The sequence below is a fragment of the Passer montanus genome, unplaced genomic scaffold, assembly GCF_014805655.1.
Source record: "Passer montanus isolate IOZ18808 unplaced genomic scaffold, ASM1480565v1 scaffold23, whole genome shotgun sequence".
NCBI lineage: Eukaryota > Metazoa > Chordata > Aves > Passeriformes > Passeridae > Passer > Passer montanus.
In genome coordinates this window covers 10,765,197-10,778,541 of record NW_024366926.1, presented here as the reverse complement: position 1 = coordinate 10,778,541, position 13,345 = coordinate 10,765,197, and the positions used below count along the sequence as shown (strand labels likewise).

The window sequence follows — 13,345 nt, the reverse complement described above, 5'->3', positions numbered from 1 at the left end:
CAGGCAGCAACAAAATCCTAAACCATCTTCCAAGCTAATGCCCCAAGCAGTGCCTTTGTCTTACTGTAAATATTTTTGGCTTTAACCAACACATTAGGCAGCATTATTCTTCACTTACTTGGGACAGAAAAAGTAGTTCCTAGGGGGTAGTTCCTAGGCAAAGAAACATTATCCTAGATGGCTTCTTCTGTCTCTGACACAGAGCTGACACCACCAGCATCATATTTAAGGACTTCTGATGTTCTGGGCCTCTTAAAAACTTTGTAAAAGACCAGTGTTATTACTTAGGACTCAGATATGAGCTGAGGAGTCAGGAGACCAAGGCACTCAGGCAGAATGATGTCAGGGGAGGGACAAGACCCTTTCCTCAGCCGGAGTGGGATCTCATTGCCTTGGTCACTTGTAAGCAAAAAATTTAGGAAGCTCCCCAGTAAAATGTAGTCTCTCAAGATGTACCATTTTCAAAAACTCTTTAAAGTCCCAGACACTGGCATTACTCACTGTTTCCACTGCCTTTTCCATGTGCCCTTTATTCCATGGAGCCTGCTGCATAGTTAACAGCTAGGAATTGAAAACGTGTAAGGAACACATATCAGCAAATCAAGATGCCAATTCTTGAACTTTCTGAGTTTGGTTTTGGGAACAAAATTCTGAGAGGAAGACAGCAATTTAATTCCACTTCATTAGAGGGAGAACCACTTCTAAAAGAATACATAGTCATCAAGATGGAGATACCACTGTTCAGCAACAGGTCCGGAAGGGAGAAAAGATGGGGTTTTCCCTGAAAGCCTTGCAGGAGCCTTGTCCTGTGCTTCATTGGCCTCTAGTGGAAAACAGAAGCTATGTCTTGTGATCACTAAACTTCATTTACAGAACACAGCCAAACACACCCCTGCCCACACGGGGCTTGAATACATACCTGGTGAAGAAATGCAAGGCATGTGATGAAAAAGGATGACTATTCTGTGTCACATATGTACAGAGTCTCGGTGTTGCTATCATTCAGGGAAGAGACTGAGTTAGATATTGTTTTTTTCCTACACATGTTCCCATTCTAGTGAGCTCCTATCTTGTCTCCCACAAAAGAAATAAAATTTCACCTGCAGAGGCACTACATTTTTACATTTGGGCTAGAAACTTGATACCATTGTATGTGCTCCACTGAAAGTTAACTCTTGCAGCATTCAGCAAACAGCAGTTTGGCTGTAAAGAACAATCTAAACCAGGATTTCAGTTGCTGTCTTCTTTAAACACAAGCTCTCAAAATGAAAATATATGTCTGTATGCAGCAGGCAGTGAGTGCAACAGCAGTCCTGCCTAGGTATAAATTTAATGACTCAAAACCCATGGCTCCAGTTTCCATGGATATAAACAAGATGACACCTCTCCTCAACTCATTAAAAATACAAACAAGAATTAAAAAAGCACTATGCAGGATCACAGGAAGGTGAGTGAATGGAGGGCAGAAGGCTCAGCGCAGAGCTACAGGATAACAGACAGCAGCAAGACATCTTATTGGGCAGAGCAGAACCCTCAAAATCAGGGCCAGCTGGAAAAGCAAACAGTGCCCCCAGCAGAACTGTGCACACCAGCAATGAGCAGATCCTTCTGAGCAGGGTACGGGTGCTAGTGCTGTCCTCCTCTGGCTGGGTACAATCTCTCTGCATCCCTCCAATAACTCCGTAAGCTTGGCTTGGCTTCCTCCCTCCTCCAACGCCTGCCTTCAGGAGCCCAGGGCAACGCAGCAAGATTTGCTCCCTGGGAAACAGCATCTGTCACAGCAGTCTGGAGATGGTGGAAGGCAGATGGAACCTCCACCCTCCACGTGGAACGGGCTGCCTGGCTGGCCTTCAGCAGAGGCACGGTCCTGCTCCCAGCTCTCAGAATGTGTCTGTTATCCTCTGCAGACGCTTGGCCCTTGGGAACTGTGGCACACAGGAAAAAGGAAAAGAGCAACAGGCATTCTCAAACATGAGAAAAAAAGTCTTCAAAACTTACTTTGAGTGTATTTTGACTTGGTTTTGTGTCCACTTGCTCCTGCACTCATATAAGCAGTTTCTGTGCTTGCCAAGGTTACAGGGAGTTGCTATGAGAAGTTTCTTTGGAGGCTGAACTGCCAAAAAAAGTGCAAACAACCCCCATGCCAAAACAACACAGCAACACAACAACACAATTCATTCATTCAGAGCAAGGTGATGTGAGCTACATAAAAAAACTGAAAAAATAAAAATGCAATCTTCTGACTCATTTGTTTTGGTCAAATTGGCTGCATTCCTTTCAGGGAGAGAATGGAAAAGACCAACATCCAAAAGCCACCACTTCAATACTTTTTGTGAGTTCAGAAGCGTTCTCACCCCTACCTTATATGCCTGTGTGGCAGAAATGCAACCAGCAGCAGGAAAGCTACCAGGCTACCTTCTGCTTAAGTATCCTTGGCTCAGTGCTGGTTTCAAGTGCCTTTTTTTTCTGCAACATTTAGCAGAGTAACCTAAAGCAGCCTGATTTTAATGACATAAATGTAAAATAATCAAGCATAGGACTTCAGGACCATGGATCCTTATCAGGGCTGGCTGAACACCCATTTGTAAATCCCACAGATTAGTTCTATTTACTTCCTTCATGAGGAAAGAAAAAAAAAAAAAGAAAAAAGATTAAATACAATCAGCCTGAGCTGGAAATGGGCTTCTCTGTGTCTCTTGCACAGACTGGGATCTCAGAGCAGTAGAAAGCAGATGCAATGGCAGCAGGACTGGTGTGTGGCAGAACTTCACCAGGCTGGGGCAGCACCTGAAGCAAAGCAAGGCTATTATAGCACAGGAAAGCTCTCCTCAGTGTGAAGAGAGGCAGCCAGGAGAGCTGTCTGCACCACACTCACTTTCATCTTAATTCCTTAGGCCACAAAACGTTTGGCACTGGTTTGATATATAGCCTTTCAGTTAAGCATGCATATGGATAAGACTCATCGGAAAACAGAAAAGAAGAAAAAATAAAAATAAAAATCACACTATCCTTAACAGACAAGTAAAACCTGCTTATCTGCAGAGGAACGAAAATCTTTTTTTAGTAACAGCTGAATCCCATGAGAAAACAGTCACAGATGTGCACCAGCAGACCACATACCAGCGTGACCAAGTGGCTTCCTACAGGAGAGAAACTGTTTAACTCAAGATACTGAAAATACAGAAGAGACTCAAATGGTAAAACCAACACTGAGCCACCAAAACCGTAATAAATTTGACTTTTAATAATCTCTTCCACCACCCTCAACAACGTGAAGCTTCCATGGCTGCTCCCAAGCCCCGAGTACAAGCAAGTGCCTTTATGCCCACCACGTGTCACAGCACAAGTAAACACACGAGCTCAGAACTGGCTTGGCAATCCCCAAGCAGCGACTCTGGCTTGTGGCACATGCCATGCCCAAAACTGGGCTACTGTATAAACACCAGCACCTTTGCTTGGTATGAGCCACAGGATACCCCACCTCCTCCTGCTGTGCAGTGGGGAAAGGTAATTTTTAAGACCCACACTTTGCTTTCTATCCCCTAAGATAAAAAGATTTAATTCTTTCACATGCAAAAAAAATTCAGCCTCATCTTCTAATGTGCCCTCATGAACTGTGCACCTCACCTGTTTATCACTTCTTATAGCTCCTCAAACTGTGACTTTCCAGGGACATGACAAACTCCAAATGATACATCCATGTTACAGAAAAAGCTCCTTGCTTACAAAGCATTTCTGTTGTGTCACCGTGCAGGTTTTACTGGAACTGCCCTCCTTCTATTAAGTTATGACTGAGTCTAACTGGCATAGGAAGAGAAAATGTTCTGATTCTTCCAGGTTAGGGCAGGTAAAAGAAAAAGACAATCTTCTTGACTATCAAAATACAGCACATGATCTATGTGGTTATTGCAGTTTCTGTTTGATGCATTGGTTTGAGCCAATTAACAAGAAACTGTGAGACTGTTCTGAGTGAAAGCATCTCCTAAACACTGCAAAGAACATAAGCAGCAACCATTCCTCAGGTCAGACCACAAGCAAAAGAGCTCTGAGCGACTCAGGGTGAGGAAAGAGACTCCAGAGCCAGGTCCTGCCCTGGAGGGATCCCACAGTGACCTACACTGCCCTCAGGCCACACCAGGTCTGGGCTCTCTGGAAAACACCAGCCCCACCCTCCCCTTCCCGAGCTGCACACCCAGGGACACCAGGCACTGGGATGGGTGGGGGCTTACCCAGGTGCACAGAAGGGGCCACGGGAGGCTGAGCTGTAGAGCCAGGTTCTCTGCTGCTTCAGTGAATGGCAAACACTTACTGGAAATGAGACAGGCCTTCAAGAACCACGAGAACTGCAGGTGGAAATCCTGCCCTCCAGCAAGGCTCTTGCCAGTAAAATGCTCACCATTGCTCCTGGGGCATGGCTGACAGGAATGAACGCTATAAAGAGAGCTTCCAGAACCTTCCAAGAGAACCTTCCCTTCTTTGCAATGCTTATACAACAATACAGTATCATTCATAGCATATGCTGCTATTCAAGAGGATTTTCCCTCACCCTTCCACCTCTAAAAATCGTTTTGGTTCCAGAATTATTTTAATACTCATCCAGACTCCCGAGTTTCAAATGCTGGACAACCCTACAACACTCACCTGATCATAGAAAACAGTGACTTTGGATGAGGCAAAGATGCTTTAGGAAAAAAAAACCAACCACAACAGCCACCCAACAATATCCATAGGACACTTGAGTTCAATTTGGATATTAAATAATTCCCGTGGAGACCTACTTTTACTACGCACTGTAAAGATTTTTGAGAAAATGAGCTCGTTGCTGTGGAATTAATAATAGATCTATGCAGATTGATATTCCCAGGAGATAAAGGGAAAGGGAAAAACATTAAAAACTGATGCTCCTGGCAAATGAAAAACTAATGAACCATGTTTTCCTTGAAGGGATGGGAGGTGTTTTTATTTTATTTCACTCTGATGACTAGGCAAGATTTGTTCTCAGGGAGCACCATCTCCAGCTAAATGGAAACACCTTGAAAATTTTGTACAAAATGTGGAGGAGAGCATAAGTCATCACATACCAAATATGAAGAGCCCTGAATGATAACATGCTGCAGCAGAATGTGGCTCTGACTATGATTTACTTGAAAACCAAAATAATCATACACCATTCCAACCAGATGTTTCTGTGTAAGTTTGGCAGGAACATCAGGGATTCAAACTGCAACCAAAGCCACTGTCAACTGTCTTCCAAATCTCACCTCCACTGCCATCTGAGGTTCAACAAGGCCAAGTGCTCAGAGGTACCCTTCTCTCTACAACCACCTGGAAGGAGCCTGTAGCCAGGTGAGGGTGGTTCTCTTTGCCCAAATAATAGGATGAGAGCAAATGACCTCAAGTTACACCAGTGGAAGTTTACACTGGATATTAGGAAAAGTTTCTTCACTGAAAGGGTGGTCAGGCTCTGAAACAGGCTGGCCAGGGATGTGGTATCACTGTCCCTGGAAGTATTTAAAAGACATGGCACTCAGGGACATGAGGATGGGCTTGGCAGAGCTGGGTTAGTGGTTGAACTGGACGGTCCTAAAGGTCTTTTCCAACCTTAATGATTCCATAACTTGATCCCTTGAAAACTATTTTACTTTCAAACTCCCTTTGAATGTTTCAACAATTCCATAGAAACAGTGAAACATTTCAGTTCATGACATCTTTGAAGCCACTCAAGATAACTCACATGGTTATTCTTATATATTTACAAGTCAAATTCATGCAATTACCTGCATTTTCAAAACCACATGGAATGCTAGAAAACTGATTCTAAAATTATTTAAAATCAAAGAAATCAAAACTGGTTTGCATTACTTAACATTTATTGATACAAAAGAAAAGATAATTGATAACAAACTATTTACCATTTACACTGAAGAAAGATCTTTAAGATCAATGAAACAACATGCCCCTAAAACTGGGGTGTCCGATGAAAATGTTCAATGTTCTTTAGAACTCCTCTGCATTAGATGATCTTCAATTTGCAGGTAAAGTTATGGGGAAGAGGTGTCCAAAACCACATTTCTTGATCTTGTTCTAAATTATAAAAAAACCCAGCAATTAGTTCAAATTAACACAGTTAAAAACAGGCCTATCTGTGCCATAATATTGGAGAGTTACAATACAGTAACGTGGAACAACTGCAAATTGTACTCACAGCAGCAAGGACATCACAGCATTCACCTACTCCAGTGGCAAATCAATAAAAACATTAGTATCATTTCAATTATACTCAACAGAGCACATTAGCCTAATTTAATTTCACTAATAGTGGTCTCTGACAAATGTGTTCATCTGTGCAAAACCTGGAGCTGTCAAAGCCACACCTGGTTGTGGCACTGACACTTGCTCTCCGGGTATTTTCCTAAGCTACCTCAAATATGAAATATATCTTGTGAAGGACCAAGAGGCCTCAGCAGTTAATGTGAATGTGAGTTTCTTGTTATTTATATAAAGATCTTGCATCTATTTGAATTCCCTTTAACTTGGGTTTACACAAATGGCTCACAATCTCTGGTCTGCAGTTCCAAATGTCACAAGAAGCTGCTGACAGTAGGGAAAATAACCAGGAACTAAAATGCTTGCTGAGAGCATACCTGATGCAATTCCCCACATCAAGTGACAGCTGAGGACTGCTACTCCACATGTAGAGTTATGTGGGAAAAGCAGAAACTTGATAGCTTGGACTGCGCAACATGCCAAATTTTCAACTGGTTTAAAGCCCATGCACAGAATAAAGACTGCTGTTAAGACTTGCAGGTGAAAATAAAAAGCCACTATCCAAATACAGTAAAATGCTTGGGGGTGTATGTGCAGAAAAGCGTTAGCTAATTTGCTCAAACTGAGCAGTGGGCTTCTCATAAAACCCAGGTATGTGTCTGCCCTAGAGGGACTCCTTAGAGCCAAGACCAGAAAGGCAAGGTTAAAGCTGACACTTGTGACTCTAATGTGCACATTTTGTCCTTTAGTGTGGAGAAAGGGATGGCAGTGGTTCGCTGTTTGGCAGTGGCTGGGGCTCAGGGACACCCCACACTCTGGTGGCAATACCGGTGTGACATGGAACAAGACTGTTCTCCACTTGAGGGGTACAGAAATAAGAGTCTTCCCAACAAAAGTGTGAACTAAACTTGTAGCAGAGCAGCTTCCATAGCACAGGTTGCAACTTCACAGGATGTCTGAGGTCAGAGGGGACCTCTGGAAGTCATTTGATCCAACACTTCTGCTCAAGCACGACCACCAAGAGTCAGCTGCCCTGGATTCAGATAAGCTCTTTCCCCTCACATGAGCTTGTTTCCTGATCTCTTCTACACCTCTTGACCTCTCTGCAGTAACCACAGCAAGAAGAATGAGGATGCCAAGCTTGTACACCAACACTCTGATGTACTTTGCAAATACACACTTCCACCCATGGCACTACGAATGGTAAAACGGAGATGCTGGGGTCTGAACTTTGTGGACAGAACTGTTCCACATGGAAGGGTATGTCACATGCTTGGCCAGGTCTCAGCCTCATCACCAAGAGAAATGGATGAATTTGATCCTGAGGGGCCACCCAACACAGCTCTTTCAGTCCAGACCCCTTAGACACCACAGAAACACTAAAAAACCAGGAAGATTACTTTCTCCTGGAATTTACCAGAAAAGTCGAGCAGCAAGAGGGTGTGAGAGGGCACACGAGATCCACACCCACGTATACAGCAGTGGGCACACCTCTGTGCAAAACCAGCTGATGCCAGGCAGCATTCCCACTGGCAAGAGGAATGAAGATATAAGAGCAGGTGAATGCCTGGACTAGCCTGCCAATACAAAATCAGGGTATGGCGTGGTGCCCAAGTGATGGCAGACACACATCAAGATTGTGCCAAGGCAAAGGTAGTCACCAGCACGCTGAATTAGTGCTCTAAGAGAGCAAAAAGCACAATACTACAGTGCTCCAGGGTAAGTCTGGCCATGGGGAATGGTGCTAGGATGGATTCTTCCAGCGCTGCAGAGCCAGCCTCACAGATGGACGAGGTTCAAGGGCAACCAAGTGGGCCTGAAGCAGTCTCAGTTCTGCTTCTGCAGCCAGAAAAACGGCAGATGATGACAATAGCAAACACCTTGCCAGTGACATCCTAAGCCAACCTTCTTGGGACTGAAACTACACAAAAGTCCTTCAAAGAACAGAGGCCAAAGAAAGCTTTGCATCACTTCTCCGAGGGTGAAAATTGGAAGCTATGCCAGGCCCTGTACAAAACTTGCAGGAGAGGTAGCAAAGGACCCTTCTGAAATTATTCAAACACCTGGAACTGAGATAAAAATTATTCCATCCTTGCAAGTGGCAAAAAGACAGAAAAGAAACCTTTGGTAAGGAAAATGCATCCAAATAGGGCAGGAAATTAGTTTAGGCAGCAAGACAAAAAATGAAGGAGCAGATTGAAACTTGATGGAACAGCTGAGCTGAAACAGCAGCAGGTGAATGCCTCATCCTGCAGCCTGTTCCAAGAGAAGGAAGAAAAAAAAAAGAGACAAAAGTGAGCTTTTGTTTTTTGGGCAGATACTTCAAGAAGACAACTGCCAACTTGCATATAAATACACAGTACATCACAGTGGTATAGTGTTCACGTGGAAATTCATTAAAAAAAGAAATTATTATCAACATTTCAATAAATACTTGAGGAGACCTCTCCATTGTAATTTCTGCAATAATTCAAGTTCCAGATATGAGGGGGGAGAAAAAAGGGAACACTTATGCAAATCTATAACCCATGCTAAGTCAAATAAATTAAGAGAGGTTTTGTACTTCATTAGCATCCCAGTTCAATGGAAATTAGCAAGGAGGGATGCAGGAAATCTAGGGCTTGCACCTCATCTAAAAGCCTCAGCATCTTATCAGCGATAGTTTTGATAACTTAAAAAGTTCTTCAGAAGAAAATTTAAAATATTTTCAGTTAAAATAATACCAGTGTTGTAGGTTCCTCCTCTTTTTTTTTTCCAGCAAAACCCACAAATGTATCATGCAGCATGAGTGCAGGACTGTGGGCTGACCCCGGCTGGATGCCAGGTGCCCACCAACGCTGCTCTATAACTCTCCTTGCTCAGCTGGACAGGCAAGAGGAAATACAAGGAAAGGCTCCTGGGTTGAGATGAGGACAGGGAGAGATCACTCACCCATTACTGTCACAGGCTGCAGGGGAATCTCAGCTCCAGTGCCTGGATCTCATCCCCGCGCCTTCTGCACTGACCTGGGTGTGGACAGGGCTGTTTCTCTCACATATCCTCAACTCCTCTCTTCTCTGCAATAATTACTTCTGCACAGTAACATTTTTTTTCATTCTTAAATGTTACCACGGAGTAGTTACCAGCAACTCTGGTAGGCTCAGCCTTGGCCAGTGGCAGATTGGCACTGGAGCTGTCTGGCATTGGCTCTGTCAGGCACAGGGAAGCTGCTACTGGTTTCCCACAGAAGCCATCCCAGTAATCAGCCCCACCACTATGAAAACCTGGCCATACAAACCCAATACAAGGTCATAAGCAGCAGAAGTCATTTCATGATAAGGTAATGATTCTGTGAGCTTCAGTGGGGTAAGCAACTGAACAAAATTAAGCTATTCTAAATTCTGATAGTTCACTCAATGTAATTTGTCTGAAAGGTTAAACAGGATGCTAACATGGACTTGGTATGCCACAAAATGAAGAGGGAAATAAAGTAAACATTATGTTTGTCTTTAAAATTCAGCGGGGCTTCTTCACTATCTAAAATACTGTCCAAGTCTGGGAGCTGAGTTCTAATTTATAGCTGTAGCAACCTCTCTGCTTTACCTGTGAATTACCTTAAAAGTGCATGGTAGAGCTTAGCTGCTCATCAGGCAAATGTCTGCTTCTACTAAGAAAATCAGCCATAATAAAAGGCAGACAGCATTTGCTAGATGCAAAAAGGCCTCTGCAATTATCACTTAATTGTCCTTCATGGGCCAGTTCAGGGAGTCTCATACTTTCCCCTTAAGGTTGCTCCCTTCTTCAGCACTTTTCTTAACTGTCTACTTAATTAGTCTTCCTTCCTGGGCTTAATTGTGAATTTGTTTTGATTAATTAGCCTCAGAGCTCACTTGGCACTAACTGAAATATAGGAGAAGTGCTCAGTTTCTTCACTGAATAGGCTACTGCATCCTAGGGGAGCCCCCTCTTTGTCAGCAATAAAATTTCAAGTCCAGATAGTGTTTGAAAAAAACTTTTTTGTAATTAACTTTCAATTCTTGTAATTACCCCCAGTGTACTACAACACAAAAGTGTCGCTAACATAAACAAAGGGTAAAATTCATTAATTTCAGACCTCTTCTTAGGTGGTTTATACATCATGCTCATTAGCTGAACCCTGTAGTTTTAGATAAGATGACATAATGTTCTTAAATGCAGGTGATCAGATCACTACTAGAATCCCAAACCAGGAGTGTGGGTTACCAGCAGAGACAGCTGTGTCTTTGTGGCACCAACACCAGAAAACCTTTTCCATATCAATCTTTTCAAAGCTATTGAGCGTCACTGAAAATGCTTTGCATAATCTAGACCAGTCAGTCTTTGAGCACTACCATAGGGTTCTTCATTACATTCACACCTCTCATCACTCCCTTCCCCTCCCTCTTTTTACAGCACATGGACTCCAGAAGACACCCTTACAGCGTTACAATGCATCTGCCATCTTGATCAATTCTCATTTCAGATACTGTTACTGAAAACACAGGAAAAGGCATCTTTAAACACCATCACAGTGAAAAAATGTAATAAGCTAAATGAAATAATGTGTGTTAACAGCTACCATATCCATTTAATAAACTTCCTAAATATTTGTCAAGAGTACTGGAATTCTTCAATTTTCAAATTTAAAAGTCCTTACCTACCAAGCTGAAAAGAGAAATAAAAAAATCTTATTCTAGACATTAATAATTATTTCTGTCAACACTTTTAGACTTGCATCTCAACAGTCAAGCTGACAAAGTAAACACTTTGTTTCTTCCAGCTCCTTGTTTCAATCACTGCTGCTCTTGTGCTCCAAACAGTACTGCAGGAGTGCAAAGTACCTGTGGTTTTACAACCCTTGGTGTTGTACCTTTACTAGGGGACAGAAGCTCATATGAAGCAGATCAGAACAGGAGCTTTATGAGTGGGCTTAAAAACACAGAACAGCTCTGCAGACAAACCTTTTAACAGATTTGTTTCTAATAATCTGCAGCCCACTGTTCTGACTGACAATCAACCATGTTTTCATCTTAGAACTGGACCATAGGACTCACTTTGGTTGTCAAATCCTAACTAAAGCTCATCCATGCAACCCGAAAAGTTTGCCTTTGAGATCTCATCTCACTGTATTTGTGAACATCTGTGAAGTGACAGGATTCTGACAAGGAAATGTTCAGTTACAACAGCTGTCAATACATTAAAAGAGGCATGGCCCATGCTCTTCAGTTAGATGGATCACCTGCAATCAATCACCACTTAAAGTAAATTCTGTATTACAAAAGACATCATGCAGAGTCTATACAGCAGTAGAAATACAAGAAATATTCCTTCATGCTGAAATGCCTTTTCAACTGTTATGAAATGAGGAAATAGCTCTTTAGGTTTATTGCATTCCCCAAACGTTAATTTAAAATCATCTGCAGATAACCAATTTAGTTGTGCACTCGCAAAATAGAAGAAGCTGTACATGTGCCTCAAGTTTGTTTTATTGGTCCTGTTTATTTTGTCTGTAATTACTCAGCTTACAATCTCCTATTTTAGGTTTACAGAGCTGTACAAATATGGATGTGCATACACATCTGACTGTTCTGCAATCACTCTTCTGCTAATTTAAGCTTCAAAAAGCTTTGTTTAGTAAAACAGGAAGAGCTTTCTAACTAAATGAAACTACAAAAAGATGGATTTGCAAAAGAGCCTACTAACCAGTAATCTTTTTGAAGGGAGCCACAGCCTTCAAAGCTGTGGCTTTTTATTATGATATGACTTCTCAGTTAAGCCTCTTAAAAGAAGCCCCTGGATGTTACCATAGTACCTGCTATAGAATGCATGAACCTATTAACATAAAGCTTTTGTTTCCAGCTCTCTCAATTACTGCTGATAGAAAGCAATGAATTAAAATACTGAAAAACAGGGATAGCCACTAGGATATCAGTATGCATCCTCCAGGAACAGTAAGTGTATCCCACATTTTGTCTTTTTCAAGACAAAGATCCCAACTTCACAACAGGTAACACTGGTTAATCAACTTCAGCCTTGCTCCACAAACACCTGGCTAAACCACAGTAGCCAGTGGAAGTGAGGTAACTCAGCAGAGCAGAAAATAGGCTGGCAAAAAGAATCCCAGGTATGCAGGTAGAACACTAACTTCTCACATTTCAAAAAAGGCTTATTTCTTTGCAATATTCTATTTGGCCTGCTGTACACAAAAATGTAGGAAGCAGGAACCAAAACAAGACCAGGCAGAGGTGAAACATCAGCTGCTGCTTCTGACTAGCAACTGATTATTGATTGACACACTGTAGAACTCAGCAGCCATGGGAGTCCTGGCAATCAGAAGATTCTCCTGCACCTCCTCACACTATATTTAGGCTAATGACACAGCAGCAAATTTCTAACAAGTGCCAAGTTGAAGAAAAAAATTTGAAACGCAATCCAGATCAACGGCGAACAACCCAGGTCCTGCTGTGTACTAATGTTTTAAAGAACAATTTGTGCAAGTAGCTGCAACAAGTAGCAACCTTCAGTAGTTAAGTCTTACTGTGAATGGCAGCTGATGTACATCTCCTTGCAAGAGAATTCAACTAAATTTATCGCCACCTGTAACACACTGTTCTTCCTGCTTTTCAAAAACCAGACCCTAATGAGCACAGAGGCCAGCGAAGGACTAAGAGCTGTGCTTGAAGCCCCATCTACTGACAAAAAATAGAATTGTTGCTAAACCAGAGCAATATTCCAGAAAACATCCCTTAATGAACCTGACATTGCTTCTTACAAAAAGCAAACCACAAACATATTCAGATGTAGTCCAGCTACAAAATGTTCTCTGCAAACTACACAGGACATTTCTCTCGAGAAACCAACCAGCCAGAGAGCAACAAAGCCATCCAGCCTAAGAAGTGACATACTCTACCAAATCTGCCCTGTTCTCCTTGAAACTCCCAGCCACAGAATTAGGAAAACACCAACAGGCATGCTGACCTGAAATCTGCATTTGAACATCTGCACTTTCCAGCCCATGTCAGGAAAATGTCTGCACACATTAAATCTGCTTTAGAAAGCATCCTGAAGAACTTCTTTCTTT

General features: G+C 42.4%; 1 protein-coding gene across 2 annotated transcripts in view; it reads right to left on the bottom strand.

The window, feature by feature from the left end:
* Positions 1-1,811: 1,811 nt before the first annotated feature.
* The window catches only part of CENPC (centromere protein C), a 31,562-nt gene continuing 20,028 nt past the window's right edge, over positions 1,812-13,345 (bottom strand). The window contains exons 19-20 of one of the 2 annotated variants that reach the window (XR_005627596.1): positions 5,913-6,084; positions 1,812-1,925 (exon numbers count right to left, since the gene is read on the bottom strand). Coding sequence is in view for 1 of the 2 variants with exons in the window: in XM_039710625.1 (XP_039566559.1) it covers positions 6,042-6,084 (43 nt within the window). In the remaining variant the exon portion in view is untranslated. Of the gene's footprint in view, positions 1,926-5,863; positions 6,085-13,345 lie in introns of those variants that run through there. The other variant, XM_039710625.1, reaches the window with a different exon arrangement.